The sequence below is a fragment of the Hibiscus syriacus genome, unplaced genomic scaffold (genome assembly GCF_006381635.1).
Source record: "Hibiscus syriacus cultivar Baekdansim isolate YM2019G1 unplaced genomic scaffold, ASM638163v2 tig00116965_pilon, whole genome shotgun sequence".
NCBI classification, from domain to species: domain Eukaryota; kingdom Viridiplantae; phylum Streptophyta; class Magnoliopsida; order Malvales; family Malvaceae; genus Hibiscus; species Hibiscus syriacus.
In genome coordinates, this window is record NW_024063490.1 from 2,838,425 (window position 1) to 2,859,900 (window position 21,476).

At 34.9% G+C, this 21,476-nt stretch overlaps 1 protein-coding gene across 1 annotated transcript; it reads right to left on the reverse strand.

The window, feature by feature from the left end:
- Window positions 1–18,874: 18,874 nt before the first annotated feature.
- Window positions 18,875–20,534, reverse strand: LOC120191242 (small nuclear ribonucleoprotein SmD3b-like). Its single transcript, XM_039194214.1, has 5 exons — window positions 20,288–20,534; window positions 19,590–19,642; window positions 19,393–19,459; window positions 19,251–19,307; window positions 18,875–19,114 (listed from the first exon to the last, which is right to left on the reverse strand). The coding sequence occupies exons 1-5, from the start codon at window positions 20,444–20,446 to the stop codon at window positions 19,052–19,054; spliced, it is 399 nt and encodes a 132-aa protein (XP_039050145.1). The 5' UTR covers window positions 20,447–20,534; the 3' UTR covers window positions 18,875–19,051.
- Window positions 20,535–21,476: the final 942 nt, after the last annotated feature.

Sequence of the window (21,476 nt, forward strand, 5' to 3'; positions counted from 1 at the left end):
CAGAGACATTAAACTCTACAGCATCTTTCCATGGATGAATATGATAATGGTGGTGGTTGTTGTGTTTCTTACGTGCTATCCCTCAGCGTGCATATGGGGTTTGTTGCAATGAATTTCGCCGGAGTTTTTGCTTCTTAAAATAGAAAATCCAGAACAGATGCTTTGTCTTTTATGTCACACACATATATATATATATATACGAATTTAAATATTTTAAAGAAAGAAAAATTAAAAAAATTAAATTAACTTGTCACGGAGATGTGATAAATTTACACAATGAACAAGTGCATGATCAGATTGCAACGGTCAACATGAAACTCATCACTTTGAGTTAACTAGATTAGTGGGATTCTTGGAGAAAAAATAGTTGTTTATGGTTGTTGAGTTTGAGGTTATAAACCGGGGTTTGGGGTTTAGGTTTTTTTGTGTGTTTTATTAAGAAAAAAATTGAGAGAAATTCAAACATTTTGAAAATTTTTGAAAAATATCTACCTGTAATGAAATGTTACGCTTCGATATTGTCCATACTCGGTCCGAAAGAAGAACGTGACATTCGTCAACGTGGAATGTCTTTTAGAGATCTACATCAGTGGATCATGTATATATATATATATGATAGAAACAACAAATTATTATATATTTGCAACAATCCATATTGTATCCAGCGACATTTTTGTATGGGTTTAAGGTGAACTCGACATTGATTGCGGCTTTGATTGAACATTGGAGGCAGAAGACATGTACTTTTATTTTTCGAGTGGTGAAGCGAAAATTACGTTGGAAGATGCCGCTTACCAACTCGGTATTACTGTTAATGGTGAGACGGTAGTGAGTCACAACAGTTTCGACTTATTCAAAATTGTTCACCAAGTTTTTTGGAAAGATGCCAACATCAGTTGTCTTAGTGGGGTACCATATACGTATCACTTGGTTGGAGTCCGAATTTAATGTGACAAACGACTCTATCGAGGCTGAGGTGATTTTTGCAGTCGGGCTTATTTGCTCGAATTGATTGGAGAGATATTGTTACCTGATAAATATGGTTATTTGGAGCACATTCAATATCTTTTGATATTAGAGAATTTTACTGAGTGTAGCAACACTAGTTGGGGCTTGACGGTTTTGAATTTTTATGTCGAAAACTTTGCAAGGCTACAATCGTCGAACGAGGTCAAAAAGAAGATGTAGCGAGCTGTCTAGTCCTGCTATAATTGTGGGCGGTACTGATTCCCGTATTCGATATGGATGCGCTTCATAGAATAGATACGCGTAGGAAGCATAAAGATAATTGGTCAATGAAGCATGCTGTCTACATTAAGCAATGGAATCAACATCATTTATCGGACCTTATGCATTACGAGATTATACACGCTGACCTTTATTTCGACATATCTCCCTACCTCCAAAATTATAAAGCAAATGAGAAACCTTATTTAACGACATCGGAAGAGATAGAAGATTGGGAACAAGGAAAGGCCAAATTCACAAAGGCCAATAAATCATCATCGCCATCTTCATCTTCTGCTTTTGCTTCTTTCAATTATTTTGCGTCTCACACCAGTTTTGATTTTTATCCTCCATATATTGTTTCAACAGAGACTCGAATTGGGTTGGAGGTTCATGGGATGCAATGCAAATCACTCAAGCATCTTCGACCAAATATGTGTGTGAGGGTGAATGAGATCATATTATATATGGTCAACAACATAGCCAAGTTGATTCAATGACGACAATGATGGCGTCGAATACCATAATCCCATTACTGTATTTCAAAGGTGCATCTCAAAGTGGAGTGATGTTCAGTACACATCATTTTCAAGAAGCAAACGAAGATGAAGACGATCAAGGTGGACGACCCCGACGTACTTGACGAGCCTCATATCCTTATCATTCGACCACTCCTCGACATCGTAATAACTACACAAATATAAATAAATTTATTATGCATTGTATTAGTTTGTAATAAAGTTATTTTATATTTATTTATGTTTTTAATATTATTTTCTAATGAATATTTTTTAAATTATATTTGAAGAAACTTGTCATGTCGACGTGATGAGTTTTAATGGTTAATTATTTAAATTTGGAAAGTTGCTTGTTACCCAACAAATACATTTTTTTAAAACTCAAGGCAAACTCGTCACCTCGATGTGATGATTTTTTTAAAAATATATTTCTTTAAAATATTTAATGAATTTAAAAAAAAATCTCAATGGAATCGTCACATCGACGTGACAAGTTTCAATGAATATATTAAAATATTGGCCCACATGAAGCCCACATATCCATGATCAATAAAAAAATATTTTCAAGCAATCTCATCATCTCGACGTGACGAGTTTACCATTTACTGTAGCAAATGTCGTAGATTGCAAATTAAATTATCTATTGGTCTATAAGGTCAAATAATTTACCAGCCTAGGGTATTGATCCAAAAAATTGCATAAGAAAGCATTTTGGGTTTTTAGGCCCATTTGGGTAAACAGACTAAAATATTAGTCATATATCGTTGGGACGAGATTATTTAGGGATTTACAAAAAATGTTAAAATTGTTCGTGGGACTCATCACGTTGACATGACGAGTTTCATAAGAAAATATACTTTATTGGACATAAGCTATGGAGTTAAGCCAAGGTTTATCAATAGAACTAGCGTAAGCCTACAGACTTTCCCAAAATTAAGTTTTCTTATTAGGATGAGGTTGAACGTAAGCTATGGAGTTAAGCTAGCGTTTCTCATTCTCTCTGAACCCCCCATAAACAACTTGAATAGACGTATTAATGCTATTGAAATCAACCTGGTTAAAATTCTAGAGCATAATCAGACCGCCACGGAGTCCCTGAGCTGGAACCTCAAAGTGTGTACTGAACTTAAGATTTTTATTGAGAAGATGCCCTGCCCATTCTTTCGCTTTCGTTTCCAAAAGACAAATAATCAAAAGATTAACTTCGTGGATAAGATCCTTATAATTCCTAAGGAAGTTTTTATTATCAACACATTTGCAATTCTAAGTAATAAGCTTCATTGGATAATTTTGATTTCAGTAATAATTTATTGCAAGTCAGGATTGGCATCTTCATTCCTTATTTTCACTTGGACTTCTTCCATCACCCCTGAATTAATATATGTGACCGGAGTCTGTCCTTGAGAATCCGTTTCTTGCTATCATCATTTCGATTGGAGTGACCATACAACATTCTACCTTATCACTAGGCTTTATTCCAGGATCAGGCTCCATGGTCGAATCTTTACTCTTCACAGAATATAAAACAGATTTACCTTTACCTTTTCTAATATTTCTATTCTTAGCTGTTGGGTCTCTCCTTAATTGGAGAGGTTGTAGAAAATTCTATAGTTTTTTTGAGAAGTGTAGAATTTTCTAAAAATTCCGAAGAACTCTAGAGAAGTGTACAACTCTCTAGAAGTTTGTGGAAGAGTGGGGAATACTCTAGAATATTCTAGAGATGTGTGGAACCTTATGGAAGAGTATGGAAGAATATGGAAGAGAGTGGAAGAGTGTAGAGTTTCTTAAAATGTGTGGAGCATTCTAGATAATTAATCTCCACCCTTGGATATAAGTATTCTCCACCATTCATTGTGGAGGTGGAGTAATATAAATAGGGGTGAGAGACTTCATTCCTAACCATCCAAGAAATCCAAAAATACTAAGAGAGTTAGAGAGCCTCTTTGAGAGAGAAGAGAGATAGCTTGGGAAGTCTTTATCCTCAAGCTTGAGTAAACTACTAAGTGCGAGTCAAATTTTGTGAACACATCCTTGTAATGTTACTATTATTTTGTATAGTGGAAGAATCTCCAAATTGGAGAATTATACTCTTGTGCTCTCTTTACTATCCTTAATCTCTAAGTGTCTATCTTAACTTCACGAAGCAGGAAAGACCGTGATTCCCAACAGTAGTATTAGAGATAGGTACATCCATAGCCATAATTAGCTCGTGCAGTTCAAGATAGAGGATAATGTCGCTCATGATGGAGACATGTTCAAGTTCACATCCAATAAATACTCATATTGGAAGCCGATGATGGAGGACCACATGTACTACAAGTATTTGTATGAGTTCATCATATACAAAGACAAGGTAGAAGGCAAGAGTGATGCTCAATGGGAGCTACTAAATCGGAAGGTCGTTACTATGATCCGTAAGTACATTGATAAAACCCTTTTTGAGCATGTTTCTACTTATACAAATGCTTATGAATTATGGACAAAGCTTGAGTTCATGATTCAAAAGAAAACGCCTCGTAACAAAGCCAATTTAGTTCGACGATTAGTGAAATTTGAGTATAAGGATGGTCAAAGTATGATTGAGCACTTAAATAATTTCAAGGGGCTAGTAAATCAATTAACAAAAATCGAGATTAAAATTGATGATGAGTTGCAAGCCCTTCTACTCCTTAGTTCTTTACCGAAAATTTGGGACACACTATTGTTACACTTAGTAATTCAACTCCGGAAGGAAAGCTTACTATGGATACCGTTACTGATAGTCTCCTTAGTGAAAAAGCAAGGAGAATGGAACGAGGTGAATCTATTCATCCCGAAGCTAATATTATTGAGAATCGAGGTAGGAATGAAACTCGTGATTATAGAAAAAGTCAAGATCTGCATCAATATTGAGGTAGATCTAAGTCACGCTCGAAGATTACATGCTACTATTGTGGAAGGATGAGCCACAAGAAAATATAATGTTGATCCTTCAAGAGAGACCAGAAGGATGGTAATGTTAAGCCAGACCAAATCAGCCCAACGAAGAAGCAAGAAGAGAATAGTACTACTGTTGTAGTATCAAAAGAAGATCTGATATATCTCGTTGATGAATGTAATAGTCTAAACATTGCTTATGATGATAGCTCATGGATTGTCGATTCTGGTTCTTCCTTCCATGTTACTCCACATGGAAGTTTCTTCTCATCCTACGGAAGCAGTGACTTTGGTACAGTGCAAATGGAAATCAAGACAGGAGTAAGAACATCGGGATAGGAGATATCATCCTGATGACAAACACTGGATGTAAACTTATCTTAAAAGATGTGAGGCTTGTTACGTCCATGCGCCTCAATCTTATCTCTTCTGGAAGCTAGATGATGTTGGTCTAATAAATTACTTTGGTGAAGGAAAGTGGAATCTCACCGAAGGAAGCCTAATAATGGCTAGAGGAAATAAGGAAGGGTCGTTGTACGTGATGCAAACTAAGCTCTACAAAGGAGAGGTAAACATAACCACTGAAGATGTGGAGATATGGCATAAACGACTTGGGCACATTAGTGAGAAAGACCTTCACTTGCTCACTCAGAAACAACTTCTACTTGACGTTAAAGGTAAACCACTTGATCATTGTGCTCACTGTTTAGCTAGAAAACAACACAGAGTTACTTTCCAAAGATCTTCTCCACCCACAAGGAGAAAAAACATCCTAGACCTCATACACACCGACATATGTTCGATTTCCAAGAGATCAATAGGTGGTGCATTGTACTTTCTCACCTTCATTGATGACCATTCAAGGAAGGTGTGGGTGCACCTGTTAAAATCAAAGGATCAAGTGCTTGACGCGTTCAAAGAATTCCATGCCCTAGTGGAGCCTGAGACTGGACGAAAGATCAAGTGTGTAAGATATGAAAATGGAGGTGAGTATGGAGGTCATTTTGAAGCATATTACAAGAAATATGGCATTAGACTAGAGATGACTCCACCCAAGACACCACAATTGAATGAACTAGCTTAGAGAATGAGTATAACTATTGAAGAAAGAGTTCGATGTGTGCTCTCTCATGCTAAGTTACCCAAATAATTTTGGGGAGAAGCTATAATGGCAGTGGTTAGCATTTTCAACCTCACACCATTAATTCCCTTGAACAGGGGCATCCCAGAAGAAGTATGGATGGGAAAAAGGGCTTCATACAATCATCTCAAGGTATTCGAGTGCAGGACATTTGTTCACATACCCAAAGATGAGAGAGTCAAGCTTGACACAAAGACGAAGAAATGCATCTACCTTCGTTCACATAAGGATGAATTCGATTATCGACTTTAGGATCCAATCAATAAGAAGGTTTTCTGCAGCATAGACGTTGTTTTCTTCTAAGACCAAACAATTGAAGATATAAAAAATCAAAAAGAGCAAGATTAATAAGTAGGAAGAACACCGAACCTACTCTAGTTCGACTTGAGGATAATAATACACAAGAAAACAATGATGTTGAAGATCATGAGCCTATGTTAGAGCAAAGAAACCTGGAGACTCATGATGAACCAGCTCAGGAAGAGCCTCAATCTAGTTCTCCAACAACACCAGAGCTGAGACGATCCTCGAGAAATAGAAGACCATCCACTTGGTATAATACAGATAAGTGCGTTACGCTCACTGATGAGGGGGAGCCTCAAAGCTATAAAGAAGTAATGAGTGATAGTCATAAAGAAGAATAGAGAAGATCTATGCAAGAAGAGATGCAATCCTTGCATGAGAATCATACTTATGAACTTGTGGAGCTACCAAAAGGGAGAAGATCCTTGAAGAATAAGTGGGTGTATTGGATCAAGACCGAAGATAGCAGCTCAAAGCCTCACTATAAATCTCGATTGCTCGTCAAAGGATTCAGACAAGAAAAAGGTATAGACTTTAAAGAAATATTCTCTCCCGTGATAAAGATGTCATACATCTGAATGATCATTGGCTTAGAAAATGTGCAAGATTTGGAGATTGAACAACTCGATGTCAAGACGACGTTCCTACATGACGATCTAGAGGAAGAAATATACATAGAGTCTATACGGGCTTAAGAAAGTACCAAGGCAATGGTACAAAAAGTTTGACTCTTTCATGGAAGAACATGATTTCAAAAAGACAGAAAATGATCATTGTGTCTTCACGAAAAGGTATGCAAGTGGCGACTTTCTTATACTCCTGCTAACTAAGCAAGAGTTTCGCCATGAAAGATTTGAGACCGGCTAAACAAATCCTTGGGACACGAATAACTTATGATAGATCAAAGAGATTGTTATGTATATCCCAAGAGAGATACATTGAGAAGGTGTTGGTAAGATTCAACATGCACAAATCAAAGTCGGTTAACACACCACTTGCTGGACACTTCAAGATGAGTTCAAAGCAGAGTCCGACAAGTGAGAACAAAATGGAGGAAATGAAGAAAATTTCATACTCCATGATCAATAAAAAAATATTTTCAAGCAATCTCATCATCTCGACGTGACGAGTTTACCATTTACTGTAGCAAATGTCGTAGATTGCAAATTAAATTATCTATTGGTCTATAAGGTCAAATAATTTACCAGCCTAGGGTATTGATCCAAAAAATCGCATAAGAAAGCATTTTGGGTTTTTAGGCCCATTTGGGTAAACAGACTAAAATATTAGTCATATATCGCTGGGACGAGATTATTTAGTGATTTACAAAAAATGTTAAAATTGTTCGTGGGACTCATCACGTTGACATGATGAGTTTCATAAGAAAATATACTTTATTGGACATAAGCTATGGAGTTAAGCCAAGGTTTATCAATAGAACTAGCGTAAGCCTACAGACTTTCCCAAAATTAAGTTTTCTTATTAGGATGAGGTTGAACGTAAGCTATGGAGTTAAGCTAGCGTTTCTCATTCTATCTGAACCCCCCATAAACAACTTGAATCGACGTATTAATGCTATTGAAATCAATCTGGTTAAAATTCTAGAGCATAATCAGACCGCCACGGAGTCCCTGAGCTGGAACCTCAAAGTGTGTACTGAACTTAAGATTTTTATTGAGAAGATGCCCTGCCCATTCTTTCACTTTCGTTTCCAAAAGACAAATAACCAAAAGATTAACTTCGTGGATAAGATCCTTATAATTCCTAAGGAAGTTTTTATTATCAACACATTTGCAATTCTAAGTAATAAGCTTCATTGGATAATTTTGATTTCAGTAATAATTTATTGCAAGTCAGGATTGGCATCTTCATCCTTATTTTCACTTGGACTTCTTCCATCACCCCTGAATCAATATATGTGACCGGAGTCTGTCCTTGAGAATCCGTTTCTTGCTATCATCATTTCGATTGGAGTGACCATACAACATTCTACCTTATCACTAGGCTTTATTCCAGGATCGGGCTCCATGGTCGAATCTTTACTCTTCACAGAATATAAAACAGATTTACCTTTACCTTTTCTAATATTTCTATTCTTAGCTGTTGGGTCTCTCCTTAATTGGAGAGGTTGTAGAAAATTCTATAGTTTTTTTGAGAAGTGTAGAATTTTCTAAAAATTCCGAAGAACTCTAGAGAAGTGTACAACTCTCTAGAAGTTTGTGGAAGAGTGGGGAATACTCTAGAATATTCTAGAGATGTGTGGAACCTTATGGAAGAGTATGGAAGAATATGGAAGAGGGTGGAAGAGTGTAGAGTTTCTTAAAATGTGTGGAGCATTCTAGATAATTAATCTCCACCCTTGGATATAAGTATTCTCCACCATTCATTGTGGAGGTGGAGTAATATAAATAGGGGTGAGAGACTTCATTCCTAACCATCCAAGAAATCCAAAAATACTAAGAGAGTTAGAGAGCCTCTTTGAGAGAGAAGAGAGATAGCTTGGGAAGTCTTTATCCTCAAGCTTGAGTAAACTACTAAGTGTGAGTCAAATTTTGTGAACACATCCTTGTAATGTTACATTATTTTGTATAGTGGAAGAATCTCCAAATTGGAGAATTATACTCTTGTGCTCTCTTTACTATCCTTAATCTCTAAGTGTCTATCTTAACTTCACGAAGCAGGAAAGACCGTGATTCCCAACAGTAGTATTAGAGACAGGTATATCCATAGCCATAATTAGCTCGTGCAGTTCAAGATAGAGGATAATGTCGCTCATGATGGAGACATGTTCAAGTTCACATCCAATAAATACTCATATTGGAAGCCAATGATGGAGGACCACATGTACTACAAGTATTTGTATGAGTTCATCATATACAAAGACAAGGTAGAAGGCAAGAGTGATGCTCAATGGGAGCTACTAAATCGGAAGGTCGTTACTATGATCCATAAGTACATTGATAAAACCCTTTTTGAGCATGTTTCTACTTATACAAATTCTTATAATTATGGACAAAGCTTGAGTTCATGATTCAAAAGAAAACGCCTCGTAACAAAGCCAATTTAGTTCGACGATTAGTGAAATTTGAGTATAAGGATGGTCAAAGTATGATTGAGCACTTAAATAATTTCAAGGGGCTCGTAAATCAATTAACAAAAATCGAGATTAAAATTGATGATGAGTTGCAAGCCCTTCTACTCCTTAGTTCCTTACCGAAAATTTGGGACACACTATTGTTACACTTAGTAATTCAGCTCCGGAAGGAAAGCTTACTATGGATACCGTTACTGATAGTCTCCTTGGTGAAAAAGCAAGGAGAATGAAACGAGGTGAATCTATTCATCCCGAAGCTAATATTATTGAGAATCGAGGTAGGAATGAAACTCGTGATTGTAGAAAAAGTCGAGATCTGCATCAATATCGAGGTAGATCTAAGTCACACTCGAAGATTACATGCTACTATTGTGGAAGGATGAGCCACAAGAAAATATAATGTTGATCCTTCAAGAGAGACCAGAAGGCTGGTAATGTTAAGCCAGACCAAATCAGCCCAACGAAGAAGCAAGAAGAGAATAGTACTACTGTTGTAGTATCAAAAGAGGATCTGATATATCTCGTTGATGAATGCAATAGTCTAAACATTTCTTATGATGATAGCTCATGGATTGTCGATTCTGGTTCTTCCTTCCATGTTACTCCACATGGAAGTTTCTTCTCATCCTACGGAAGCAGTGACTTTGGTACAGTGCAAATGGGAAATCAAGACAGGAGTAAGAACATCGGGATAGGAGATATCATCCTGATGACAAACACTGGATGTAAACTTATCTTAAAAGATGTGAGGCTTGTTACGTCCATCCGCCTCAATCTTATCTCTTCTGGAAGCTAGATGATGTTGGTCTAATAAATTACTTTGGTGAAGGAAAGTGGAATCTCACCGAAGGAAGCCTAATAATGGCTAGAGGAAATAAGGAAGGGTCGTTGTACGTGATGCAAACTAAGCTCTACAAAGGAGAGGTAAACATCACCACTGAAGATGTGGAGATATGGCATAAACGACTTGGGCACATTAGTGAGAAAGACCTTCACTTGCTCACTCAGAAACAACTTCTACTTGACGTTAAAGGTAAACCACTTGATCATTGTGCTCACTGTTTAGCTGGAAAACAACACAGAGTTACTTTCCAAAGATCTTTTCCACCCACAAGGAGAAAAAACATCCTAGACCTCATACACACCGTCATATGTTCGATGTCCAAGAGATCAATAGGTGGTGCATTGTACTTTCTCACCTTCATTGATGACCATTCAAGGAAGGTGTGGGTGCACCTGTTAAAATCAAAGGATCAAGTGCTTGACGCGTTCAAAGAATTCCATGCCCTAGTGGAGCGTGAGACTGGACGAAAGATCAAGTGTGTAAGATATGAAAATGGAGGTGAGTATGGAGGTCCTTTTGAAGCATATTACAAGAAATATGGCATTAGACTAGAGATGACTCCACCCAAGACACCACAATTGAATGAACTAGCTGAGAGAATGAGTAGAACTATTGAAGAAAGAGTTCGATATGTGCTCTCTCATGCTAAGTTACCCAAATCATTTTGGGGAGAAGCTATAATGGCAGTGGTTAGCATTGTCAACCTCACACCATTAATTCCCTTGAACAGGGGCATCCTAGAAGAAGTATGGATGGGAAAAAGGGCTTCATACAATCATCTCAAGGTATTCGAGTGCAGGACATTTGTTCACATACCCAAAGATGAGAGAGTCAAGCTTGACACAAAGACGAAGAAATGCATCTACCTTCGTTCACATAAGGATGAATTTGATTATCGACTTTAGGATCCAATCAATAAGAAGGTTTTCTTCAGCATAGACGTTGTTTTCTTCTAAGACCAAACAATTGAAGATATAAAAAATTCAAAAAGAGCAAGATTAAGAAGCAGGAAGAACACCGAACCTACTCTAGTTCGACTTGAGGATAATAATACACAAGAAAACAATGATGTTGAAGATCATGAGCCTATGTTAGAGCAAAGAAACCTGGAGACTCATGATTAACCAGCTCAGGAAGAGCCTCAATCTAGTTCTCCAACAACACCAGAGCTGAGACGATCCTCGAGAGATAGAAGACCATCCACTTGGTATAATACAGATAAGTGCGTTACGCTCACTGATGAGGGGGAGCCTCAAAGCTATAAAGAAGTAATGAGTGATAGTCATAAAGAAGAATAGAGAAGATCTATGCAAGAAGAGATGCAATCCTTGCATGAGAATCATACTTATGAACTTGTGGAGCTACCAAAAGGGAGAAGATCCTTGAAGAATAAGTGGGTGTATTGGATCAAGACCGAAGATAGCAGCTCAAAGCCTCACTATAAAGCTCGGTTGCTCGTCAAAGGATTCAGACAAGAAAAAGGTATAGACTTTAAAGAAATATTCTCTCCCGTGATAAAGATGTCATACATCTGAATGATCATTGGCTTAGCAAATGTGCAAGATTTGGAGATTGAACAACTCGATGTCAAGACGGCGTTCCTACATGGCGATCTAGAGGAAGAAATATACATAGAGTCTATACGGGCTTAAGAAAGTACCAAGGCAATGGTACAAAAAGTTTGACTCTTTCATGGAAGAACATGATTTCAAAAAGACAGAAAATGATCATTGTGTCTTCACGAAAAGGTATGCAAGTGGCGACTTTCTTATACTCCTGCTAACTAAGCAAGAGTTTCGCCATGAAAGATTTGAGACCGGCTAAACAAATCCTTGAGACACGAATAACTTATGATAGATCAAAGAGATTGTTATGGCTATCCCAAGAGAGATACATTGAGAAGGTGTTGGTAAGATTCAACATGCACAAATCAAAGTCGGTTAATACACCACTTGCTAGACACTTCAAGATGAGTTCAAAGCAGAGTCCGACAAGTGAGAAAAAAATGGAGGAAATGAAGAAAATTTCATACTCATTTGTAGTAGACAGTCTCATGTATGCAATGATATGCACAAGAACATATATCGCCTATGCAGTTGGAGTCGTGAGTCGCTTCTTGGCCAACCCAAGGAATGAACATTGGGTTGCAGCCAAATGGATTCTTCGATATCTGTGAGGAACTTCCAAAAGGTGTTTATGCTTTGGAAAAGGAAAACTTGTGTTGGAAGGATACACAAATACAGACTTGACTGGTGATATTGATTCAAGAAAATCAACATCGAGATACCTAACTACTTTTGCAGTGGGAGCTGTCTCGTGGCAATCAAAGCTGCAAAAGTGTGTTGCATTGTCCACTACTGAGGCAGAGTACATCAGAGCTACTGAAGCTTGCAAGGAGAAGTTGTGGATGAAAAATTTGTTGTTGGAGCTGGGAATAGATCAAGAAAGGCATGTCTTAAAGTAAGATAATTAGAGTGCAATTTATCTTGCAAAGAATTCAATATTTCATTCCCGTACAAAGCACATAGACACTAGATATCATTGGATCCGAGAAGTTCTCGAAGAAAAGAAATACATCTTGAGAAGGTTTACACATATGAGAATTGGTCAGACATGATGACCAAGGTAATAGCGACAAAGAAGTTTGAAGATTGTTGTCACGGTGCCGGATTGCTACTATCTCCCAATTAAGTCGAGAGGGGAGATTTTTTGGGTCTCTCTTTAATTGGAGATTTTGTAAAAATATTTATAGCTTTCTAGAGAAGTGTAGAAATTTCTAGAACATTCCAGAGAACTATAAAGAAGTGTAAAACTCTCTAGAAGCTTGTGGAAGAGTGTGGAATCCTCTGGAATATTCTAGAGATGTATGGAACTTTATGGAAGAGTATGGAAGAATATAGAAGGAAGTGGAAGAGTGTAGAGTTTCATAGAATGTGTGGAGCATTCTAGATAATTAATCTCCACCCTTGGATGTAAGTAATCTCCACCATTCATTGTGGAGGCGGAGTAGTATAAATAGGGGTGAGAGACTTCATTCCAAACCATCTAAGAAATCCAAAAATACTAAGATAGTTAGAGAGCCTCTTTGAGAGAGAAGAGATATAGCTTGGGAAGTCTTTATCCTCAAGCTTGAGTAAACCACCAAGTGTAAGTCAATTTTTTTGAATACATCCTTGTAATCCTACTATTCTTTTGTATAGTGGAAGAATCTCCAAATTGGATAATTATACTCTTGTGTTCTCTTTACTATCCTTAATCTTTAAGTGTCTATCTTAACTTCATGAAGAGGGAAAGACCATGATTCCCAACATTAGTGTCCATGTCCTTCCCCGGTTTATTGTTGTTCTGGATTTGACGTTTTAAGTGTTGATCTTGGCTAAACTTGAACTCCATCATTTCTTTTCATGTGTACCGTTTTTCATTTCCTTATTTGCCATATTAACCATTTGGTTTAGTACTTGTTTAATTCGAGGTTCCAACGGTGTTATGCTCGTGGTTGTAATTACCTTCTCTCGAGGTATTGGTTTGTGGTTTATTACTTAAAACTATGAATCTATTAATGTTTTTTCTATCCTGTTGGATATTGTATTTGTTTTAGGAGTTTCCCTTAGTGTTTCTTTGTCTCATTCGGATTATCATCCACATACCATATTTATCTTTTTTGGTATTATTTTGAAATTTGTACTCCCTGATCTTCTGCGTTTTCTTGTTTTTCTTGAACTTCTTGACTTTTATTTTCCTCTTCTTACTTATCTTTTAAGTTCGTATTCTCTTGTTCTTGCATCTCTTGTGAGTTTTTATTGTGTTTTAGCGGGCAATTTTGTGTTTTGTGTCCCACTAATCCACATTGGAAACAAATGGTGTGAAGCCCCCTGTATTCAATGTTGTAGGTTCTGTTTCCTAAACGAAATTTAGAAATGAGAGGTTTGTTCAAATCAATCTCTACGCAAATTCTGGCGAATATACCTCTTGTCGACCAAGCCATGTATAAGTCAATCTTCAACTATTGACCCACAAGTTTCCCAATTTCCATCAGAACCACTTCATCGAAGTATTCAATTGGCAGGCCTGGGATTGAGGCAATGTTGGCTTTCGCTGTAAAGAAATTTGGTTTCCATTTTTGAACCGTAACGTAATGATCCATGATTTTCCAGGCCCCATCTGTTTGAACTTTGAGTCTGTCTTCTATGCTATGGAAGTTGATTATGTGGAATCTGTTTCCTAGGTCAATACATTCAAAGTCTCCTTCTAGTTTCCACAAATACGACAACCTTGAAACCAACATTTTGTAAGCTACTATTTTTTCCAGGATTTTGACTATTAAGTTTTGTCTCCAGGGTTTCTAATTTTTTCTTTTAACTCCGGAAAAGTCTTTACAGCTGGAACCTTGTCGTCTTTCTCTTCAATTTCTTCTTCAGTTTCCTCATTTTCTTCCTCCTCCACCCTTTTTGACTGTTGAAACAAACCAGAGAAAAGAAATTAGTTTGCTACCGTATCGTGCCAGAATTTCATTGAACAATTTTCTTGATTCGATTCTTCTCCCAAGGGTTTGCTTCCTTTATTGCTTCTTGATGTTTCTCCATCCTATCTCATCGTCTCTGTCACCATGGTGACAGGCAGGATTTCGACCTCCATAGACTTCAATTTCTCTTCTTTGATTTCCTATTTCAAATATACATGTGAAGTGTGTACGGTGCATGCCAAACTATTAAAAAAATAAAGATAAAAATTGTTTTAGCGTGAATCTATTGTCACATTTCAGAGAGGATAGAGGATATGAATCTTATATAAAAAAAGGAAGGTCATTAAATTTATAAATGATGGCATTATACAAAATATCAAATATATTTTTTGAGAAAAGAGTATTGATTTCGTAACAAGTAATATCAGTCATTCTTTAATTGTATAATTTTACGTCGAATACCCTAATGGGTGAAGTAGATATGGTGAATAATTGTGACGGTGGATCGTGACAAGAGTGTCACGAGATTCAATGGTTGGGGGGATGGGAAGACTGTCACGTCTTACAGAGGCGTGATGATACAAGATGTGCATCGCAAGAACATTACTTGTTCTTTCGAACTTATAAATTGCACAAAAAGTATTTGATGGAGAGATTAACGATCATACAATAAGCACGTGGATTAATTTTTTTATTTTAATTTATGATATGATGTTTAAAATTTTATATTCTTTTTAAAAAATTTATTTTTCAATAAAAAATAAATATATACTTAAATATATTTCTATAATTTTTGTAACTGTCGATATGTACATGGATTGACTTGATTATAGTGCAAACTAGACAAACTAATGTTTTTTTTTTCAAAAAATAAATGATTCTTTAAGTTACTGAAAATATCTTATACAAGGATGGACACATCATCTATATTAAGAAGAATAAAATTTTAAAAAAATAATGAATTTATAAAATTTTTAAAAATAAAAATATAAAATTATTTAAAATATATAATACTTTAAAATTTTTAAGAGACCCTAAACCTAAATGTACTAGAGCCATGGTGCAATCAACTAAGTTATGTCATAAGCATGGAATTAACCTCTCTCTGCTTTTTAATTTTGTTTTGTTTAGATGTAATTGCTTTACAATTATATAAACGTAAAAATAGTTAGTTATATGGACGAGTCTTTAGCGCACGTCGCACACCACAATATATCATTAAAGTGACGTACCGAAACATATCATTAGTTAAATTGTCCCTATTAAGTAAATATTAAAAGGATACATTATACGTTTAGTACTTACACTATCATTTTTATTTCGTTTTAATACTTAAATTTTATTTTTTAACTATTAACGATAATGTGATGTTGCATGACATGTCATTTTTTTTTTAAATTTTCACCGGATAAAATAAAAGAAACTATTCTTGCTCTTAGCATGAATATAACCTAGGCCTCTTAAATGAAATGCAAGACACTCAACCATTGAATTAAACTAATCATTTATTAATTTTATCATATTTTGTATTTAACTTATATAATAATATCACCGCAAAATCAATATTTTTCGATAATTATGAAATTAGAATATATCACACTTTAAATTAATGATCGAAAGTTTAGTCATTCAACTTATATAATAATATCACCACAAAAGCAATATTTTTCGATAATTATGAAATTAGAATACATCATACTTTAAATTAATGATCGAAAGTTTAGTCATTCAACTATAATATTTTATTACATCAAACTAAATACTTACTTGTATCATTATTAAATTAAACAATATTTTTTTCATTTTATTTGGAAATAAAAAATAATCAAATAATTAATTTTATGTATTTATAAAATTTATATTAAATTATTATAAAAATTATTTATAATATTTTAAAAATATTTTAAAAATATTTATATATGTTTTAAAATAATGTTACTTATTTATTTGAAATAATATTATTTTTAAATTATCTATTAAATAATATTGTATGGAACAAAAGTAATAGTTTGACAGTAAATGTATAATTTTCCCTAAATTTAAATTATTTAAAATTAAATAGATAATTTAAAAATAATATTATTTCAAATAATTAATTAATTAGATTTTAAAAATTAAAATAAATATTTTATAATAATATAAATATACCTTTTTATAATTATTTCATATAATTTTTATAAAAATATATAAATTATTTATTTTTTATTTCTAAATAAAGTGAAAAATTAATTTTTTATTTAATAATGATATAAATAAGTATTAAGTGCAGTATAATAAAAAAAATTACACTATAGTTGAATGACTAAGCTTCTGGTGATTAATTTAAAGTGTCCCAAATTTAAATATTATAATCATCGAAAAATATTTATTTTATGGTGACATTGTTACATAAGTTAAATTCAAAATGTGGTGAAATTTACTCAAATGACTAGTTTAGCTTAATGGTTAAGTGATTTGTTTCTCATATAAGATACTCAAGATCAATGCTTTAGTGGTATGATGCGGTGTGTGACATGCACTGTATAATTTTCCTAGTTAAAATTAAATTCTCAATGGACGCATCACGTCGAGGTGACGAATACCAATGAATAATTAAAATATTCTCTCCATATAGGGTCCACATACCTGATACTAATAAAAATATTTTCAAGCAATCTCATCGCCTCGACATGACAAGTTTACCGTTTACTGTATCAAACGTCTTAAATTGCAAAATAAAATTTCTATTCACCTATTGGTCCAAATAATTTACTCGAGGGCATTGGAAAAACCCTTCTTATGCGGGTAAGAAGTCTTGTACTACACGTGTTTTTGGCCCAATACCCCAAGCAGATTAATTATTTAGGGTATTGGGCCAACATTGACTTTATTTTGGAAACTACGTCATTCTATACAGTGAACACCAAACTCGTCTGAAGATATTATTTTTAATTATCCCCGTGAAATGAGTCACACATGGGCCATATTTTATTATCATTAACATAACTCGTCACCTCAACGAGACGAGTCCGTTTAAAAAATATATTTTTTAAATTACAAAAAATAAAATGAGATAAAAAGTATAAATTAAAAAAACTAAGTGAAATTTATCACGTCGATATGACGACTTTCTTCAAATTCAAAAAAGTAGTCGTTGGTCAACAGCTGTATGGGTAACGGTCATGGCCAACAGTAATAATATCCTTTCGATCAGTTGAAGAAGATATGCTCGAGACGCGAAAATAACCTCCTCCTCGATAGACATGTCTGTCACTTGGAATTCCGATTCTAACCATGTTATCCTTACTCAAAAGCTATCGATGACGTCAAATGGTGACCATTTTCCCAAAACTTTGTAGACCAACGATGCGAGGTCGTACATGTTCTGACTCACCACGGGGGCTTTATTAACAGGAACACTGAGTTGGTAAGCGACGTCTTCCAAAGTAATCGTCACTTCACCACTCAGTAAATAGAACGCGTGCGTCTCGGGCCGCCAACATTCGACCAGGGCTTCAATCAACATCGGATACAACTTAAAGCCACACAAATATGGCCGAAAATAGACCGAATTGCTACAGATATATCACGGTCCGTTGATGCGGCTCTCTATATGTCATCCTGCGCTTACGAATTTTCCATTCATCATTCGACCGGCGTACGATCGACAAAACATGAACATTATCCAAGAGCAACATATATCCTCAGGTTTGGTGTGATGAGTTTAGTGTTTACTATAGAGAATGTCGTAATTTTCAAAATAAAATTCATGTTGACCCAATACCCTAAATAATTAATCCGCTTGAAATATTGAGACCAAAAAAAAACTGCACTACACATCTTGTTACATAAATACCCGATAAAAAGTTACAATACAGTGAACGTCCCACAAGCGTCATAATTAGATTAGACCAAATATGACAACTATTTATGACCTACTACGGGATTAAGTTACAGAAAGTATAGCTCCTCATGAGAAGTACTACATCTACACAATGAAGGCCAAAAGGCCGTAAGATTGCCCGATTTATCTCTGCTAACGTCCAAATAAAAGATAAAATGGCCGATGAACAACCAAAAAGAAAATACCCTAATCTAGAAGACTTATGACAATGAAGGTACCCTTTCAGATGATGTTACTCGGATTTGTTGGATGTGAACGTGTTCAAAATTTCCCGAAATTTTTCATACACAAGAGAATCAAATTCTCTATGTCCATATTTGTCAAACCAAGGTATCAGACAAGTAATTTAAAAAAATATCAAAGCAACAAAAGATACAGTTGCAGTTTTCCCTATGATCACAAACAGTAACGCAGGAACAAAATTCAGAAAAAAAGGAACGGGTTCTTGGATCAGATTGCATGATTTATAATTTACCCTGCCTCATTTATAAAAAAAACCATTAGAAACAAAAGATTTTAGCATTTCAAAACAAAAGTATAGATCCTTTTACATCAAATACCAGTACAAGCTTTGATCACTAAACAAAACAATTCCTCAGGTGACCTATAATGATCAATGCTGCAGTTCACAGAAGAGACTGGCAACCATTCAACAAGACAAGATTACCTACGAACAGATGGCACAACACCTCTGCCGCCTGTAGTGCCACGCCCAGCAGCCTGAGCCTGTAAAAGCAAAAGGAAATGAACTCAAAATTTGGGAAATGAAGCTTACAAGACAAGGAAATTTAAAATTAGATAAGCAAAAAAGAAACAGCATGATTCTTGGGTTCCTCCTTAATTACAGCATAGGTAAACTTACTTTGGCTCGCATTGCAACAGCTCTACCTCTGCCAACTCCTAAAGATGAGCTCTTACCCTTGAAGACATTATGAAACAAAGTCAGAAATAATCTAACAAGTTCCTAATGTAAGAAAAGTGATAACTTGAGAGTAGATACATACCTTGATTTTAGCATCAAGGCGTTTGAACATGGGAGCATTCTTCAACATGTCAGGTATGACCATAAACCTGTCAAAATATGAGCATAAGCCTGATTTGAATATAACTGCAGAACTATTAGTAACCATCTTATTATAACCATCAGATGCTGCATATAAAAACAAGATATGGTCGGACAAGGGGGAGAGAGACGTGATACCTGACTTTACTGCCTCGAATAAACACATGCTCAAGCTGTGATACCTTTCCATCCTGAAGCCAAGTCAATCCATCAGTTTAAAATTAGTTACAGGTAGAGGTAATATGAGATGAAAGACAAGAAGAACTTTGAGCCAAGGGGAATAACAAGAAGCTTTTGATAATATATCTACTTTTGAAAAAGGTGATGAAAAAATATGAACTCAAATCACAATGAATTTTCTGAGAAAGAACCATGGTTTTATTAAATTCTCATTTCACTAATTCAACTTCTAATTAGTTTTATTTAAAAAAAACAATGATGCAAGAACTCAGGAAATGAGATGCTTCATTAAATCAGGTAACAACCCAACATTTGTATTACAACCTAAATAGAACCGCACAACAGTCAATAAGAAAAATCCACGAGCAAACTCAAATACAGCAGTGAGAGATTTCTAAGAAACATTGTCAATTTTCAAACCCTAGACTCTCCATCCTTCCCTTCCCCTCTCTCCTGAGGCTTAATTCACTTATAAACTTAATTCCAGATATCCGGAAAGCAATGCCTAAATCTAAAATCAAAAACATAAAGCGTAATGTTTATCACCAACTGAAGCGAGCATAAACCCAAAATTCCTAAGATCCAAAACTGAAACTAATGAATCAAACTCAATACTGAATAACAAAGGAAAAAGGTAAAGTGAGAAAGGGATGTACTTTAGCGGTGAAAGTGATGTTCTCGAGCTGGCAATTCCAGTTATCCTCGCACTCGACCATGCCTCCTCTGTACAGCTCTCCGCTCTTAAGCTCCACCGTTACTACGTGTCCAGAAGCCTCATGTAGTAGCTTCACCGGTATGCCCAAGCTCCTGCTCATCGTACCTTTTTCCTTTTATCTTTCTTTCTCTCTCGCTCGTCCGCTCTGCTTTCGCACCAATAGAAAACCCTAGCGTTGACAGAAATATTTTTTCCGGGTGAGTTGTTTAAATTTCTAATAAGCATAGTTCTTGGGGTTATAATTGTAATTCCCTACATATGGCGAGGACAAGTTTGTAGAGTTCAGTAGGATAATACGTAGGCCTCAGTAACTTCGATTTAACTCTGATCTGCGTGTAAATGTCCGGTTAAAATCTCAATGGAAAATTACACATTAAATTATCATCGTTATACTATTTTGGTAATTTTAAAAAAATATTATTAATATTATTTTTTATATATTGATTATCGATTATCATGTCCTTTAAGATGTACACGTCATGTACTATTTTTTAAAAATAAAACTTTTAAAATATTTTATAATAAGATAAAATTATAAAAATATTAGAGTAAAATTTATCATATAAATATTTTTTTACGAAATAAAAAAAATATGAACATATAAAAATTAATTAAGATAATTTCACAAAATAACTTATAATCATGACATTTTATATTAAAAAATATCATCCTATGAATACTCTTAAAAATAAAATTGTGATATTTTTTAAAATTTTAAATTTTTAAATTTTAAAATCTTATGACATATCACATGCTATATTTATAAATAGATGAACATATTGAATATTAAAAAAATTAATTGATTTTCCACGTTATAGGACCCTATGTAACGAGTCCAATGTAACGTTTAGTCGTTGAAATAGACTAAATAATCATTGTATTCCTATCAAAATTAGTATTTAAATTAAAATAAAAATTGACTTAATCTGCCGTGAGATATTTATTGAATATAAAATTTTAATTACTGTATACACTTATTTTCTTAAAAGATAGAACTAACAAGAGTTCATCTTCTAAGAGGACTATTCCACCACCATATCTTTTAAAACAACAATCATACCAACAAATGTGCAACAACCGAGCAAAGAGTCTAGTTGCATTAGGATTCTATTGTTAGTTAGTTTTTTCCA

Excerpts from the sequence above, each read along its gene's own strand:
- LOC120191242 (XM_039194214.1), bottom strand. The coding sequence starts at position 20,446 with ATGAGCAGGAGCTTGGGCATACCGGTGAAGCTACTACATGAGGCTTCT. Across the intron at positions 19,643-20,287 it reads ACATCACTTTCACCGCTAAA|GATGGAAAGGTATCACAGCT; the intron begins GTACATCCCTTT and ends ACTTGGCTTCAG. Across the intron at positions 19,460-19,589 it reads ATTCGAGGCAGTAAAGTCAG|GTTTATGGTCATACCTGACA; the intron begins GTATCACGTCTC and ends ATATTTTGACAG.